Source organism: Anomalospiza imberbis, unplaced genomic scaffold, assembly GCF_031753505.1.
Source record: "Anomalospiza imberbis isolate Cuckoo-Finch-1a 21T00152 unplaced genomic scaffold, ASM3175350v1 scaffold_78, whole genome shotgun sequence".
In the NCBI taxonomy this organism is placed as follows: Eukaryota; Metazoa; Chordata; class Aves; order Passeriformes; family Viduidae; genus Anomalospiza; species Anomalospiza imberbis.
This window is the reverse complement of record NW_027100397.1, coordinates 161181-177290: the sequence shown is the minus strand read 5'-3', so window position 1 is coordinate 177290 and position 16110 is coordinate 161181. Positions and strand designations below refer to the sequence as shown.

General features: G+C 52.7%; 1 protein-coding gene across 1 annotated transcript; it reads right to left on the bottom strand.

The window, feature by feature from the left end:
- Positions 1-2873: 2873 nt before the first annotated feature.
- Positions 2874-15772, bottom strand: LOC137467765 (serine/threonine-protein kinase PAK 3-like). Its single transcript, XM_068179195.1, is given in 14 exon segments — positions 2874-2921; positions 2923-3041; positions 3578-3649; positions 3681-3697; positions 3729-3874; positions 8737-8874; positions 9292-9488; positions 9909-10008; positions 10402-10519; positions 11274-11383; positions 12050-12098; positions 12930-12993; positions 13181-13724; positions 15743-15772. Coding segments are annotated over 14 exon segments (1752 nt in total).
- Between the last annotated feature and the right edge of the window lie 338 nt (positions 15773-16110).

Genomic DNA, 16110 nt, shown 5'->3' with positions numbered 1-16110 from the left:
TGCTCTGGGAATGGCCCTCCCAGAGGGGCAGGAGTTGGAATCTAAAGCTGCAAGGGAATCAGTAAAAGCAACTGCACGAAAGCTGAGGGTTTCTTTAAGGGTCCAGCTCAGTTCCATCTTTCCTTGGCTACAGCCCTGAGAACTTTTCCAGCTTAATTCACTACTGCATTCTCAGACTGAGAGCGGGGAGTCTTTGTGCTTGGTTTCCTCATTCCAGCTGCCTTTGACAGTGTTTGTTTCTGTCCTCAGCTGATTTTGGCCTCAGTGCTCAGCTCAGCCCTGAGCAGGACCAGCGCAGCTCCATGGTGGGCACTGCTCACTGGATGGCCCCAGAAGTTGTCACCAGTTCTCCTTACGGCCCCAAGGTGGACATCTGGTCCTTTGGCATTGTGACCATCGAGATGGTGGAAGGAGAACCTCCTTACTTCAAGGAAACGAGGGCCATGGTAAGAGGCCAATTCTCCCGTGGTTGCAGAGGCCTGTGAGCACAGGGTGACCCTGCACTGGGAGCAGCAGCTGCAGGATTCTGCACATGGGGAAGGGAATTCCCAGAGGACTCGAGCCTCAACACAGACACATATTCTGCAGTCTCCAGACACAATTTGCTTTGGGATTTACGTTGTTGCAGTTCTTCTGGCTGTGAGGATGACATGAAAATGTGAAGCAAGTGCACCAGCTCTTTACAATGGCTGTGGCAGCACCAGGGTTTGGGTTTTTTGGTTGGCATAGAAAAATGAGCTGTGAGCAGCATCTCTACCAGGGAGGAAAGTGCCCCTGGAGCTGGGGCTGGGAAGCTGGGGTCGATGTGAGCACTTGTGGGTGGGAAGGAAGCTGGCAGAGCGCTGAGTTTGCTTTTCCTGCAGGCTCGCGCTCTGATCCGGCAGAACGGGACCCCGCAGCTGCAGGAGCCCAGGCGCCTGTCGGCTCTGCTGCGGGACTTCCTCGAGTGCAGCCTGGAGCCGGACGAGGAGCAGCGCTGGTCTGCCCAGGAGCTGCTGCAGGTGAATGCCAAGCGGCTGCAGGGGAAGCAGCAGCGCCAGGGAGGGGTTTTCTTGTGGGGCCCCCTCCGATGGTCTCCGGTCTCGCTGATGGTCTCCGGTCTCGCTGCTTTCCACACGCAAAGCAAGCAGAATCCTTGCCTGGTTTGGCTTGGCAGGAGCCTTTCGAGGTCATCTGCACCTGGGGCCCCACAGCGAGCAGGGCCATCTTCAAGCAGGTCAGGTGGCTCAGAGCCCTGCCTGACCTGAGCTTGGATGTTCCCAGGGAGGAGGCACCTCCCACATCTCTGGGCACCTTCTGTCAGTGCTTCCCCACTCTCCTGCTAAAAAAATTCTGCCTCAGACCTAGTCTCAGCCTGCTTCCCCCTCCTGAGTTTCAGACCATTTCCCTTTGTCCTGTTGCAACAGAGCCTGTGAGGAAGTTGACTCTGGAAAGTAACGGTTCATTTCTTTCTTTTTTCTCCTTTGGGCAGCACCCATTTTTATCATCAGCCAAGCCTCTCTCCAGCCTGACCCCTCTGATCACCGCAGCAAAGCAACTGAGGCAGCAGCGGAGGAGATGAAGGACTGGAGGACAGCGTTTAGTTACACTAGTTAGTTAGGACAACTAGTTAGTTATGGTAGTTAGCAGTGCTAGTCGGTTAAGGTAGTTAGGACAGCCTGTTTGTTACGGTTCTTATGACAGCCTGTTTGGTATGGCAGTTTTTTTGAATAAAAACTCTCTTAAACCTCAACTCCCTTGACCTGTCCCTTCCTTCTCCCTGTGTGACTCAGCTGCCTGGAGCAATGTGAGGGGAGAGCGGGCCCAGCCTCGCCCAGAGCTGAGCCCCAGCAGAGCCCTGGCAGAGCCCAGAGCAGCCTCGGCATCTGCAGAGTCAGCCTGGAAGGAGGCGCTTGGAGCCTTCACGGCTGCACCCAACTCTTGGTTACAATCTGTGTGTCAGGGCTCACCCCCAGATTGGGGTGGCCCTGAAAGATGGAAAAGTCTCTCCTCCCACCCGTGCCTACAAAGAAAGACTCAGTAGTCTTCATTCGTCCGATCTCAAGGTAGTTTATTGTATGTTATCTAAAAGATTTTCTTCCTGAGCTGCTGTGGTCCGTTCAGCAGGTCAGACAAAGGCACACACTGACTCCCAGGGGGCTGGTGCCATCTTTTATATCATCCATGACATGTTGAATGTTTGTGGTTTTACCCCAATGCCTATCACCTATATTGAATGGTGACTTTCTACTCTAAACCAATCTGTGAGTGCCAACATCACCATGAACATGGAGGTGAGGAAGGAGAAAGAAGGAGGACAGGGCACGCCCAAGTCCCTTCATCTTAGAACTTCTGACCCCCATGTACAAAACTCAGACCCCTCTGTACAAGGCCTAACCCCCCCCTGTACAGCAGTCAGAAGTTCTTCCTTTCACTTTGTGACTACTTCTACAATAATATCTAAACTTGTGTGATTTCTTGTTCTTCCTGCAAGGTTGGTAAATTGTTCCATGGGTCAGATTCAAAGCCACAGGGGTTTCCAGTTGCATATCAGTGTCTCAAATGCTTCTGACCTGGGCCCGGAACATCCAAGAGTGTCCAAGGGACATTCTGGGTTCCGACAAGAACAGGATAATGAGAAGTCAATGAAGAGCCTTGAATGCAGCTTTCCCCAGCCTCCCTCCTTCCAGCTGCACCTCCTCCCCCGGCAGTGCAGGAGACAGGGAATGGGGCCGTGCTCAGTTCATCCCCCGTGGCTTCTCCCTCTGCCCAGGGACAGGAGTCGTTCCCCTGCTGCAGCCTGCGGTCTCTCCCACCGGAGACTTCTCCAGGAACTTCTCCAACCGGAGTCCATCCCCTGGGGCACAGCCCCCCTCCAAGTGCTGCAGCGTGGGTCACTGTGCCACAGGGTCACTCCTTCCAGGACAGGCTGCTCCAGCGGGGGCCCCTCTGTCCACGGGGTCACAGCCTCCTCTCAGGCATCCCCGTGCTCCAGCCTGGGTCCTGCAGGGGCTGCAGGGGGATCTCTGCATCCCCATGGATCTGCAGGGGGATCTCTGCAGCCCCATTGTTATCAATGATTCAGTCAATTTAATAATTAGAGGAATTTATTAAATCAAGTCAAATAAAAATTGGAAAAGCCACAAGCAAAACAGCGCCGAGCCAGGCGATCGGAGCTGGTTTCAGGCTATACAGCCCCGTACCTCTGGCAGTTCACAAGGTACTGATTCCACAGGGTTTTATTTTTATTGCTTTCAGACGTAGTAGGATTCCTGAGGGCTCTTCCTGTTCCCTCTAATTGGTCTTGCCCCTTTCCACATATTAATGCATGTTCTTTTCTTGTGCAGAGTTTTTCCCGGAATACTCTGCTGAAGTCTCGTTAGATGACAATCCTCTCGAATTTTTTGTTCTGGCTAAGAATATTCATCTTATCAGTTCAATGCCTATCTTCTAGATGGAATAATCCTTCAGAGTAACCATCCTTTGAGACAGGAATTCATCTTGTATATATTGTTTTTCCTGTCACTTGATTCTATTTTTACAAGATACTGTATTTTTTTTAGTCCTGAGCACGAATTTATTTTAAATTATATATTACACCCATGGATATGCAGGGAGACCTCTGCATCCCCATGGATCTGCAGGGGAATCTCTGCAGCCCTATGGATCTCTGCATCCAGCACCGCCGTTTTAGGAGGCACCAGGAATAGGCTGAGCTCTGCCTGAAGCTCTTGTCACATTCCCCACACCCTTCCCGGCACAGGGAGAGTTTTCCCTCCTCACAGCTCCCCGGGCTGGGTTTGCAGCCCCTCCTCGTGTGGGATCTCTGGGGCTTTTCCTCCCCGTTACATTCCTGTGCCGTGGAGCCGTTCCAAATGGCCTCTTCCACGAGGTTCTGTGGCAAGAATTTGTTCTCCCTGGTCCCTGTCCGCAGCTCCGTGACTGGGGCAGGAAGGACAAGGAGAGTTAGGGACATGGAGAAGGGAAAAGGAAAAGGCAGGAGAGGAAGGAAGAAGAAGGAACGAGGGAGGAAGGAAATGGGAAAAGACGTAGATGGATGAAGGAGAGAATGAGGAGAGGAAGCAGGGCAGAGAAGAAGCTGGGATTTGCGTCCGTGCCAGAGGGAAGGGGAAGGAGATCCCCTCAATGCATCCCTGGCAGGACGGCGTCAGCAGCGAGGTTGTCCTGCAGCCAGGGGCGATGCTGGGCTGGGAGATGGAGCAGGAGAGAGGGGCAAAGGGGCAGTGACTTCCTCCTCACCTGCCTGGCTGTCCCAGTCTGTAGCATCCTGGCACTACCAAGGCCCTTGGAGCGTCCGGCACTGATGAGCCCAAAGCTCACGGCGACTTTATAAAGCTGACAAAGTAGGCAGGATGGGTCTTTGTAGGATCTCCAGCAAACTGGTTTATTGGAACAGGAACAGGGCACAGAGCTGAACAGGGACCAGGGACAAAGACAGGCTGCAAGCGGAGGGCACAGGGGGTTTTTATATGGGGTAGTGAGGGTGGAGCTGAGGGTCAGGGTCCAATGGATATGGGGGAAAATGGTGCAAAGGAGGGGTTAAGGGTCGTGTCAGCTAATAGGGAAACAGAGGCAGGGAAATGCAGTAAACTTGGGCCAGTGGAGGGACAGAGAGAGGAGAACATTCTAGGGACTAACCAAAATAGGTGACAGGGGTTGAACTAGGGTAATTAGGCCAACGGGCCAATGGGGTAACATAACTTTACAGAAATCAGCATGTGCCTGCAAAGATCTATGGGAGAAGCAAGCTTCTCCCCATAACCTTGAAATCTATTCTTGTTTGGGACCAGTCCTCCACAGCTGAGGGACTGAGATTCTGATGGTAGGTTCCTGGGCCTCCACACCAGTGCATCTTCCTTTCCCTTGTTTTCATTGCAGCGTCATTCTCCTCCACCCAGATGAAATTGAGGATTGGCAATGGCTTGCAAGAAAGCAAGGGGTGAGTACCTTGGGTTTGGCGAGAAATGAACCTCATGCTTTAGAATTTTTAAAACTTTAAGAAGGGATAATTACATGCAAATCAATAACAGCTCTTGGTGCTTGGCGATGGCCAGAGGCACACTGGTTAACCATAGCAACTCTTCTTATCTACTTTTTCCGTTGTATTGTTCAAAAACATATTGATAAAGATTATACATATTCAAACATTTCTTTGAACTCATTTACTTGTTCCAGGAACTCTTGAAGTTGATTTGAGCCCCAAGCAGCCTTTCTAGAGTACGTGCAGGAATCGTGGATTGTTGTTCTGAGGGTTTTGTGTCACTTCCTCACAACAGCCCCCTGATCCCCAGTTTCAGCTGAGTCTGCAGGCCCCAAGTTGGGCAACTCCCTGGTGGCTCCCCTGGCAGGGGAGACCCTCCTGGAGCAGTTCTGTGTCAGGAGGGAGAGACGCATTGGACTTCTTTGGTCTTCAGCTTCTGTTTATTGTTACCTTATCAAAACTTCATCACACTGTCTGCACCAGACTCTGCGTGCAGGAAAAAAATCATAAAAATAGCCAACAATCTCTTGTTATAAGGCATTTTGAGTCTAATAAAAAACTACGCTACCCAATTAAGATGTGACATGTTGTTTTGTGTTTTTATACCCCTGTAACTGTTCTGTAATGGTTTGCCCCTTCACCCCCATTATCTCCCAATGGTTTCACCCCGAGCTTTCCCGCCTTTCCCTCAATGCCTCTCTGAAAATGCTCAGTCATTCCCATGTCCCCTCCCTGGCACCCTGTGCATCACTTGGTTCCCCATCCCGCTCTCCCAGAATCTTCCACCTTGGGCAGAGTGAGTGGACCGAGGGCCAGGGGTCGCTCCCTTAAACTTCCCCCATTGGTTTGTGTGTCTGTCTGTCCCTCCGCCTTCCACTCCCCCACATCCCCCCATTGGGTGGTGGGCGTCCCTTCCCCCTGGTTACCATCCTGGTACTTAAGACAATTGTGAGAGCCTCGAGAGCGCTTTCGGCTGTCGGGACAATGGCATTCGTAGCTCCTCAGAGCTTGGATTAAACTTGAGACTTTTTCCCCGGCCTTGAGTCGACTCCCTCATTATCTCCTAGGATGCTGCCTCTTCTCCTTACAAGGCAGACAGAGAAGCGCTCTGTCTTAGCCACTCCCCGAATCTTCTCGAGAAACAGGGGCGTGTCCCCCGCAGCTGACTGTGCCTCGGCTGGGCAGGCGACGCCAGGGAGCTTCAGGGTAGGCACGGCGGCAGTGACACCTAAAATATTTTCCTTTTGTCCCAGGTTGAAATGCAAGATGTTATTCATTTCCCATCTGTGAGCAGTTTCTTCTTACCTTTTCTACCTGCTCCTTATCTCTTATCTTCTTATCTTCCTCCCCCCCCCCCCCCCCCCCCCGCGGGAGGATATCTGTTGTTAATGGCCCACTCAATGTCACTGCATGACTGTTGAAATTACATCATCCCATTGTGGGATGCTCCGCCCAGAGGGAGGAGACAAGCATTTCCTGACTGAATATAATCTGGGCAGTTTACCACTGGGAACAGCTGGGGTTTCTCCAGTGCACCCTCAGAGGAAGATTACACCCTTCTACAAGATCTGACAGAACCACATCGGCCACTTTGGGAAGACTGAGGCCATTCCAGTCTGGACTCCCACCACCACCAGAGTGTCAGGTTGTATTCTGACTCTGTCAGCGGTTGTTTTCTTTCCTTTTGTATTATTGCATGTATTTAGGTTTTTTTTCTTTCTTTTCCTAAAAAATTGTATTTCTGACTTGAAGTCTCTCACTGGCTTTCCTTTTCAAACCAGAACACCTTTCTAACCCAATAACTGACCCCCAAAGACCCGCAATGCACATTTTTCTACCCAATTACAAGATACCACCTAACCCAAGGTGAAAAAGGAAGAAGAAGAAAGAAGAAGGGAACTCAAGACAACACCCTATATCCTCCATCTTGAACCCATCTATAACATACTAAAAATCCTAAAACCTAAATGTCTCACCCATGTGACATACTCCACTACTCTCTACAATCTCTACAATCTCATTCACACTTTTGTGGTTTCTAGTTTACCTTGAGGCTTTGGAAGTTTTCTCGATGAACGAGGGTCAAAGTCAGTGCTGCCCTGGGGGTCAGGACACCTCAGAGCAGACAGAGAAATATTCCCAGTGCCCTGGGTTTCCACATCAGCAGGCGACAGTTATTGACAGTCGAAGGGTCAGCGGCAGGGGTCCTCATCACACCCGTTCCTTAAATGTTATCTGGCCATGCAGACGGTTTTAGCTACTTCCACAAGTACTTTAAATCAACATTAGCTGTTTCACAAATATCTCTGAGTTATTCTTGTCAGTTAGTTACAAAAATAAAAGCATTAGTTATTATTTCACAACTGCAGCTACTTCTGCAAAAGTTAACATTCTAATGCACAACACGTAGCATCCACTTCAATACTTTGCAAAAGCCAAAACTATAATGTATGTTTTTCACACTGTCCACAAACTAAAATATCATCCATGAATGATGTTCTGAGGATATGAGCGACACAGGGGCCAGGGCACTGGCCACAAAAAGCCGACAAAATGTACGACAGCGAAAGCAGTTAAAAGTGATTACAAACTGTAGTGTATCAAAATCAGCTCATCTTTCATGTTGTGATTAGGAATAAGTTGCAGAAGTCAAGACATAATAGCAAAAGCCACCATCTACATAGTTCTTTATAACAAACCCAGGGCAGGTTTTTCCCTTGCATGGAGCACTTGGGCCTTCCCCGGGCCCCTTCTGCCCTCTTGCAGAGCCGGTGGCATTTTCCACCACCCACAGTTTGTAACCAAGAGTCGGGTGCAGCCGAGAAGGCTCCAAGCGCCTCCTTCCAGGCTGACTCTGCAGATGCCGAGGCTGCTCTGGGCTCTGCCAGGGCTCTGCTGGGGCTCAGCTCTGGGTGAGGCTGGGCCCGCTCTCCCCTCACATTGCTCTGGGCAGCTGAGTCACACAGGGAGAAGGAAGGGACACGTCAAGGGAGTTGAGGTTTAAGAGAGTTTTTATTCAAAAAACTGCCATACCAAACCGGCTGTCATAAGAACCGTAAAAAACAGGCTGTCCTAACTACCTTAACCAACTAGCACTACTAACTACCATAACTAACTGGCACTGCTAACTACCATAACTAACTAGCACTGCTAACTACCAAAACTAACTAGTTGTCCTAACTCACTACTGTAACTAAAAGCTGTCCTCCAGTCCTTCATCTCCTCCGCTGCTTCCTCAGTTGCTTTGCTGCGGTGATCAGAGGGGTCAGGCTGGAGAGAGGCTTGGCTGATGATAAAAATGGGTGCTGCCCAAAGGAGAAAAAAGAAAGAAATGAACCGTTACTTTCCAGAGTCAACTTCCTCACAGGCTCTGTTGCAACAGGACAAAGGGAAATGGTCTGAAACTCAGGAGAGGGAAGCAGGCTCAGATGAGATCTAAGGCAGAATTTTTTTAGCAGGAGAGTGGGGAAGCACTGACAGAAGGTGCCCAGAGATGTGGGAGGTGCCTCCTCCCTGGGAACATCCAAGCTCAGGTCAGGCAGGGCTCTGAGCCACCTGAGCTGCTTGAAGATGGCCCTGCTCGCTGTGGGGCCCCAGGTGCAGATGACCTCGAAAGGCCCCTGCCAAGCCAAACCAGGCGAGGATTCTGCTTGCTTTGCGTGTGGAAAGCAGCGAGACCGGAGACCATCGGAGGGGCCCCACAAGAAAACCCCTCCCTGGCGCTGCTGCTTCCCCTGCAGCCGCTTGGCATTCACCTGCAGCAGCTCCTGGGCAGACCAGCGCCGCTCCTCGTCCGGCTCCAGGCTGCACTCGAGGAAGTCCCGCAGCAGAGCCGACAGGCGCCTGGGCTCCTGCAGCTGCGGGGTCCCGTTCTGCCGGATCAGAGCGCGAGCCTGCAGGAAAAGCAAACTCAGCGCTCTGCCAGCTTCCTTCCCACCCACAAGTGCTCACATCGACCCCGGCTTCCCAGCCCCAGCTCCAGGGGCACTTTCCTCCCTGGCAGAGATGCTGCTCACAGCTCATTTTTCTATGCCAACCAAAAAACCCAAACCCTGGTGCTGCCACAGCCATTGTAAAGAGCTGGTGCACTTGCTTCACATTTTCAGGTCATCCTCACAGCCAGAAGAACTGCAACAACGTAAATCCCAAAGCAAATTGTGTCTGGAGACTGCAGAATATGTGTCTGTGTTGAGGCTCCAGTCCTCTGGGAATTCCCTTCCCCATGTCCAGAAACCTCCAGCTGCTGCTCCCAGTGCAGGCTCACCCTGTGCTCACAGGCCTCTGCAACCACGGGAGAATTTGCCTCTTACCATGGCCCTCGTTTCCTTGAAGTAAGGAGGTTCTCCTTCCACCATCTCGATGGTCACAATGCCAAAGGACCAGATGTCCACCTTGGGGCCGTAAGGAGAACTGGTGACAACTTCTGGGGCCATCCAGTGAGCAGTGCCCACCATAGAGCTGCGCTGGTCCTGCTCAGGGCTGAGCTGAGCACTGAGGCCAAAATCAGCTGAGGACAGAAACAAACACTGTCAAAGGCAGCTGGAATGAGGAAACCAAGCACAAAGACTCCCCACTCTCAGTCTGAGAATGCAGCAGTGATGTCAGCTGGAAAAGTCCTCAGGGCTGTAGCCAAGGAAAGATGGAACTGAACTGGACCCTTAAAGAAACCCTCAGCTTTTGTGCAGTGGTTTTTACTGATTCCCTTGCAGCTTCAGATTCCAACTCCTGCTCCTCTGGGAGGGCCATTGCCAGAGCAAAGGCACCCCTGACAGCCTGCTCCTCTCCTGAGCTCTCTGCAGGGGCAGCCGCTCTCAGCTGGCAGCAGGGGCCGGGCAGTGCCCCCAGCACTTGTGGGGCTCTGGCCGTCACTGGGAAGCAGCCCCACAGCCGCACCCCGGGAGCGCCGTGCCTGGCCAGGAACACCCACCCAGCTTGACAGAGCCGTCCATTCCCAGAAGGATGTTGGAGCTCTTCAGATCTCTGTGGATCACCCGGTTCGAATGGAGGAAATGCAGGCCCTGCAGACACTGAGAGAGAACAAGAAACACCAGGGTAAAAACCAATGGCCGGAATATATCACACAAGAAAGGACAGTTTAGAATTCTGCCAGCAGCGACTTTGCTCTGACAGGCCAGGAGTGCAGTGCAGACAAGCTCCAGGCAAACGGTTCAAGGCAAAGCTGAGAACAGCACATCAAATCCAAAACAGACAGAGAGTGCCACAACAGCAGGAAAGAGAACAAGAACAGAGTGGAAGAGCAGTGCTGCTGGCAGGCCGTTCACTGCAGGGGCTCTTTCTTCTCCAGCTCATAAAAACAACAGAGAAACAAAGCCCTGAGCCTGGAGCCACTCCTGCTCTCACGCCCTGCTGGGAAGGACCATCGTGTCCAAGGCATGGCAGTCACAGGCAGGATCCCTCACCTCCCGACTGACAGCTGCCATCTCTCCTTCAGCCATGCGTGTCTGTCTGACAACGTCCTGCAAAGTTCCTCCATCCATGTATTCCATCACCAGCCAGAGATCTCCATCCACAAGGAAGCTGGAAGAGGAAAGCAGTGGCATGGAGACCAATGTGCAGTGCTCAATTCCCCCATGGAAAAGCCTGGAGTGGAGTTTTGTTGCCAGGTCACTTGTCAATGAGGACAGAATCCGATGGAGAGACATTCCTGCCAGGCTGCACAGCCCTTGGGATCTGCACAGTCTAAAGGAGGAGACCCCTGTGAGAAAGGAGAGGCCTGAGATGGCAAGCAGGTGAAAAATGCAGTTTAGCAAAGGCCCAGATCAATGTGGAACCACAACACTGGCCCCCAGCTGGTTCAGCTTCTGAACTCATCAGTTCCACCCTTCCCTGCAGAGCAAGGCAACACAGCTCCCAGGGTTATCCAGGGGAGGAGGCCGGGCAGCACTTGGGACAAAAGGGGTCAGAAAACCTTTCAGAAAGTCCCTTCAGAAACAGGCAAGGCCAGTGGCAAATGGGCAAACGAGGCATTTCTGGGAACAAGAACCTGGTCTTCCTGGCATCTGCAGCAATGGGAAAGGGCTGGGAAGAAGAAGCCAAGGGAAATAATTTCTGCTGTGGTTTACCAGCACTTGTTGTAAGACACAGAAAACAGGGTCAACTTGAAGGGAAAACCAAACCAAAGCAACAAAAGCACACGGAGGGAGCGAACTGCCAGGCTGTTGTTTTGGGAAGGTAAGGCTGGGTCAGGCATTTTCAAAACAGGCTACAGACTACGGATGCCAGGAAAGGTTAAGGCAGGGCCCGGGCACGGGATAAGGCCTGAAGCACTCACCTGTCCAAGGAGCTGACAATGTTGGGGTTCTTCTTGTCCTTCAGGAGCAGGAGCTCATTCACAGCTCGTTCCCTGTTCTGCCCTCTCAGACTCATTTTCTTTATGGCCACCTGAAGGGACATTGCAGACCTTTAACTGGAGGAGTCTGTGGCAGGAGGCTGCAGCAAACACGGAGCGAGTCTTTTTGGGGCGACGGAGCCGGGCTGTGCCAAACTGCCTTGGGATGGGACACCAGAGCTCAGCAAGTGCCATTCCCACAGCCCATTGCTCTGCTCGCTGGGGGCTGCTTACAGGACACATGGCCAGAGACATTTGGCCTTGCAGGCTCTGCAGAAATGGCCCCTCAGCTGTCAGCCTCCAAGCTCTAACCACATTCTCTGCACCTACAGTCTTCTCAAATGGCCTCAACACTCTCATTATTGCTCAAACACACTTTGCAAGCAGGGGATAATTCTGGTTCTGTGCAAACAGAGCAAAACAGCCGGGAACCCTTTAGCAGTTCTATGGGATTGGGTCATGATTTCAGATGCAACTGCTCTGGTTGGGATTGCACAACAAAGCAAACACACACATCCATTGCCCTCCTTGCATTCCTTTGGGCACTTCAGAAGGACCAAGTCTGTCCCAGCTGTGCTCTGCAGGCTGACACGGCTCTGCCTGCAGAGGAGCAGCCTGTGCAGGAAAGCTCTGCTGGCCCCCAAAGCTGCAGCCACAGCTCCCAGCAGAGGGGAGAGCCCTGGAGAGCTGCCAGACGTGCTGGGCGTGTTGACACTGACCTCTCCTCCAGTGGCCCTGTCGAGTCCTTTCGAAACGGTTCCAAAAGCCCTGGAGACAAAACAGCAGAGAAGAAAGAAGCAGCGCTTTAGGCCCTGGCAGTGAAAGCCAGCCCAGACAGGAGATCTCTGCTGCCTGCAGCGTTCACAAACACCTGGGGGCATCGACCCTTCCAACAACAGCGCAGCAGCCACCAGCCCTCTGCCATGCAAGGTGTGCCAGAGAAAACTGAGACCCAACACCAAGGAATTGGGCTGGAGCAAATCCCAAATGTCCACGGTGCATGGCTTTAGTTCAAAACCTGAAGTGAGCAATGGGTGTCTAAAGAACTGGAAAAGAATGCATTCCATCCTTTCCCATTTCCTGCCTAAGACCTGCAGGATCCACAAGGGCCCTGCCATCAGGCAGGTGATGCATTTTCCCCCAGAGTGCATCAGCTCTGTGTCTGTTACTGAATGTATGGGCTCTACTAGCTGTGCTAGAATAGAGCACTTATTAGTTCAGCTCTGGTTTCTGTTTCTAAACCATTAGGTTGTTAATCCTGACCGGAGGATATTTTTTGAAGCAAAATATTTGAAAGAAATCTCCTTGAGAACTGTTTTCTGACAGTCACCAGATGGTGAGTGGCTCTTTTAGGCAATCCAATTCCAGGGACAGAAGATCTTCCAGGTCCTGCTCCTTGCTGCAGGCAGGACACTGCCAGCCTCAGGGGCCTTTGACGGTGCCTTCGGAGCACAGGTATCAATTCTGATCAGGACTGAGGGACAGCAGGATGGCGCCCCAGTGTCTGGAGGTGTTTGGAGCTCTCCTGACTTCTCACTTGATCCTGCACCAGCACAACACCTGGGCCTGCTTGTGCAGAAGTAACTGCCGTGCACTTACCCTTGGCCAATCTGCTCCACTTCCAGGTATTTCTCGGCAGGCTCCGCCAGGCTCACGGTGTTCCCTGAAAGAAACCACGTGGAAGACGCTCCCTCCCAGAGTGAGACCCCGCCTTGCAGCAGAGCCAGAATGCAGCCCCCCTCCCTGGGGCCGTCAGCCCCTTGGTCTCAGCTGGGGAAGGACAAGAAATGACCCTGGCACATTCAGCTGCAGAGCAGCACTGGGTGCAGCTGATGCCGAGACACACACACAGCACCCTGCTCTGGCACACAGGAACAGAGCAGACGTACTCAGCTGCATCAGGCACCACTCCCCTCTCCCCTCTGGCTGCAGGGCTGTGCTGCTGTCAGAATGTTCAGCCCAGGATCCCACAGCCGAGGGAGGTTCAGTGTCCTCTTCCCAAGCACAGGGAGCTTCTCCGTCCTCTTCCCAAAACGCTGCAGGTTCGCCATCATCTTTCCAAGCCCGGGGACGTTCACTGTCCGCTTCCCATGCTGGGAGAAGTTCACCCTCCTCTTCCCAAGCCACAAGATGTCCTCTGTCCTCCTCCCACGCCAGGAGATGTCCACTGTCCTTGTCCCACACCGCAGGAGCCTCGCCGTTGTGTTCCCACAGCGTGGGATGTTCGCCCTCGTCTCCCAGAGCAGCGGGAAGTTCACTGTCATCTCCCGGCACTGAGGGACGTTCACCATTGTCCCCTGGAACAGCGGGAAGCTCACTGCTGCCTTCCTCCTCTTTGGCCTCCTCTTTGGAAGCAGAGGGAGCCAGAGGAGGTGCTGGTGCTGCTTTTGTGCCCTGTGAACAGACGGCAGCGTGAGGGACGGGAAGTCCTGTTTCAGTTATCACCTTATTTACCCTCAGCTGCACATCCAGCTGCACTAAGCAGAAATTGGGTTTGGAGCTGTTCAAACTAACAATGGGCTAAAGTTGACAGTGCCCCTTATTCTTGGGAATTCCATATTCCACCATGGCTAGAGCCAGCAAGCAATGCTCTGCCTGCAAAACCAGACCTGCAGCTCTTCAAAAGCTCTTCAGCAGAAAAGGAGAAAACTCCCAGGGATCCCTTTGCTGCTGCAAGGACACTAACAGGAACTTTCCTTCAGCCTCCCAGGTGGGCACTCGGCTGCCACATGCCGAGCTCACAACTTGCTGCACAATTCCAAATGCCAAAGGTTCCTTTCCCACTCACCGAAGGAGGAGCTGCTCGGGATCCACTCATGAGGTGCCCTGCAACGGGAGAGGGAACATGAACCAGATGCTGTCAGGAAAAAAACTGCCTGTGGTGGGAAATGCCCCGGAGCAAGGCAACCCCGAGAGAGCATTTTGCTTTCACAGCGTCCCTCCAGGAGCCACAGTCCCTTCACACAGCAAGAGAACAGCACAAAATACTGGGCTGGGTCAGCTCTTGGCTGGACAGGCAGTTCCAGGCTCTGCTGCCACAGACTCCCCGCTTGAGGGAACAGAACCCCCCAGAGCTCATTGCAAATGCTGTGCACGCCCCGCTGGCTGCAGACACCCCCTTTTCCAGCTGCAGCTGCTGCCAGGAGCTCTCCCAAAGCAATGGTGTCTTCATGGCAATTTGGTTACAAAGTCAGCTCAGGCCCAGAGGAAGAACAGCAAGCACACAGCAAGCCCAGAGCCACAGCACCGAGGGAAAACCTCGACTTACGTGCCAAGTGGGTTAAAAAATACCCCGCATACGCCACAGAGTACAGCGTGCAAACTGCAGCAGCCACGTGCTGGATCATTTTGGCTGCGCTGCACACGTCTGCAGACTGTAGCCCTGCAAGCACAGAAGGACACCCGTCAGGGCTGGGCTGGCTGCTGAGAATGCCTCGGGCAGGAGGATCCTCCGGCAACGAGCAGTGCCCAGAGCCACTCTGGACACTGAGGCCTCCGTGTGCCACAGCAACGGGAACACCTCGGGGACGTGGCAGTGCTCCTGTGACATCACAGCAGCAGCTCACGCAGAAACCGCCTGGAAGGTTCTCCTGTGTCACAAAGGAGCACAAAGAACCCTCCCAGGGCACAGCCTGTTGCCCAAAGGATCCAGGAGGAACTTTGAAAATGCAGCAAACAAGGACACCCCATAGCCCAGTGTCACGATCCGCTTTTTGCGGGGTGTCGTGATGGTTCTTTTCACCGATCCCAAAAGTACAAAAGGCAAACAACAAGGGACTATCAGTTAATCACAACAAATGCACCTTTATTAGGGGCCAAAACAGTATATGCGATAGTGGGGATCAGAAAGGAGATAAAATAATAGAGAGGGAGAGAGAAGAGGGGGATGGGAATAGCTACCAACACAGGCGAGATCCTCAGTGGTCCGGACGATGGGGATCCGTCTGTCGTGTTGGGGGAGTCTCCGAAGTTCTGGTCAACTCGGGGGGTCCATTTATAGTCCACAGAGGAAAGAGGGGGGAACAAGTGTAACAATGAAAGTCCATTGTAATCGCCACGAGGGAACAGGTGAGTCCACAGAAACCACCAAAGCAAGGCGAATACAATAAAGAATAAGTCCATTGAAATTACTGAAGGGAAACAGGTCATGTCATTAGTGGTCAGACCCCCAAATTCCCCTCCTCCCTACAGTAGGGGTCTCAGTCTCAGTCCTTGGGAGGAGGGTTCTCATTCTTTATTTGTCACAGTGGTAACGAGGCAGATGAGGGGTCTTCAATGAAGGACCACGGGAGTCCCCCCAAAAGTTCCTTGGGCTTAAGAACGGAGATTAGAAGCAGGCCGCGCATCAGGCTGTCCCGTGCTGGGTCCATGTCAGGTCTTTGCCAAGTCCTTGCCAACTCCTTGCCAAGTACTTGCCAGGCCTTGTTCGGAACAGCTAGCATGATGGTTCAGTGGTTCCACCTGCACCGTGTCCTGTTCTAAGTCGGAACTGCAGTGGGGGAAGGGATTCCTTCTCGTGGCAATCAGAAGGCAGAATGGAGAACAAGGGGCTTCAGACGGGCTCTTACAAGCACCAGCCCCAGAGCGGCCGCGCTGTGCTGGCAGCACCAGTCCGGAGCAGCGCGGGCTCAGCAGTGCTGCACGCTCTCATTGGCTCCGAGCACTTTTCGGCACCGATTGCCGAGGCTCTGCCACACAACCGATGACTCATCGACTCCTCCAGCAGGATCTCCGAGGCTTTTCCTCCTCCTCCATCCAGCCACACCCTGGGAATGACAAA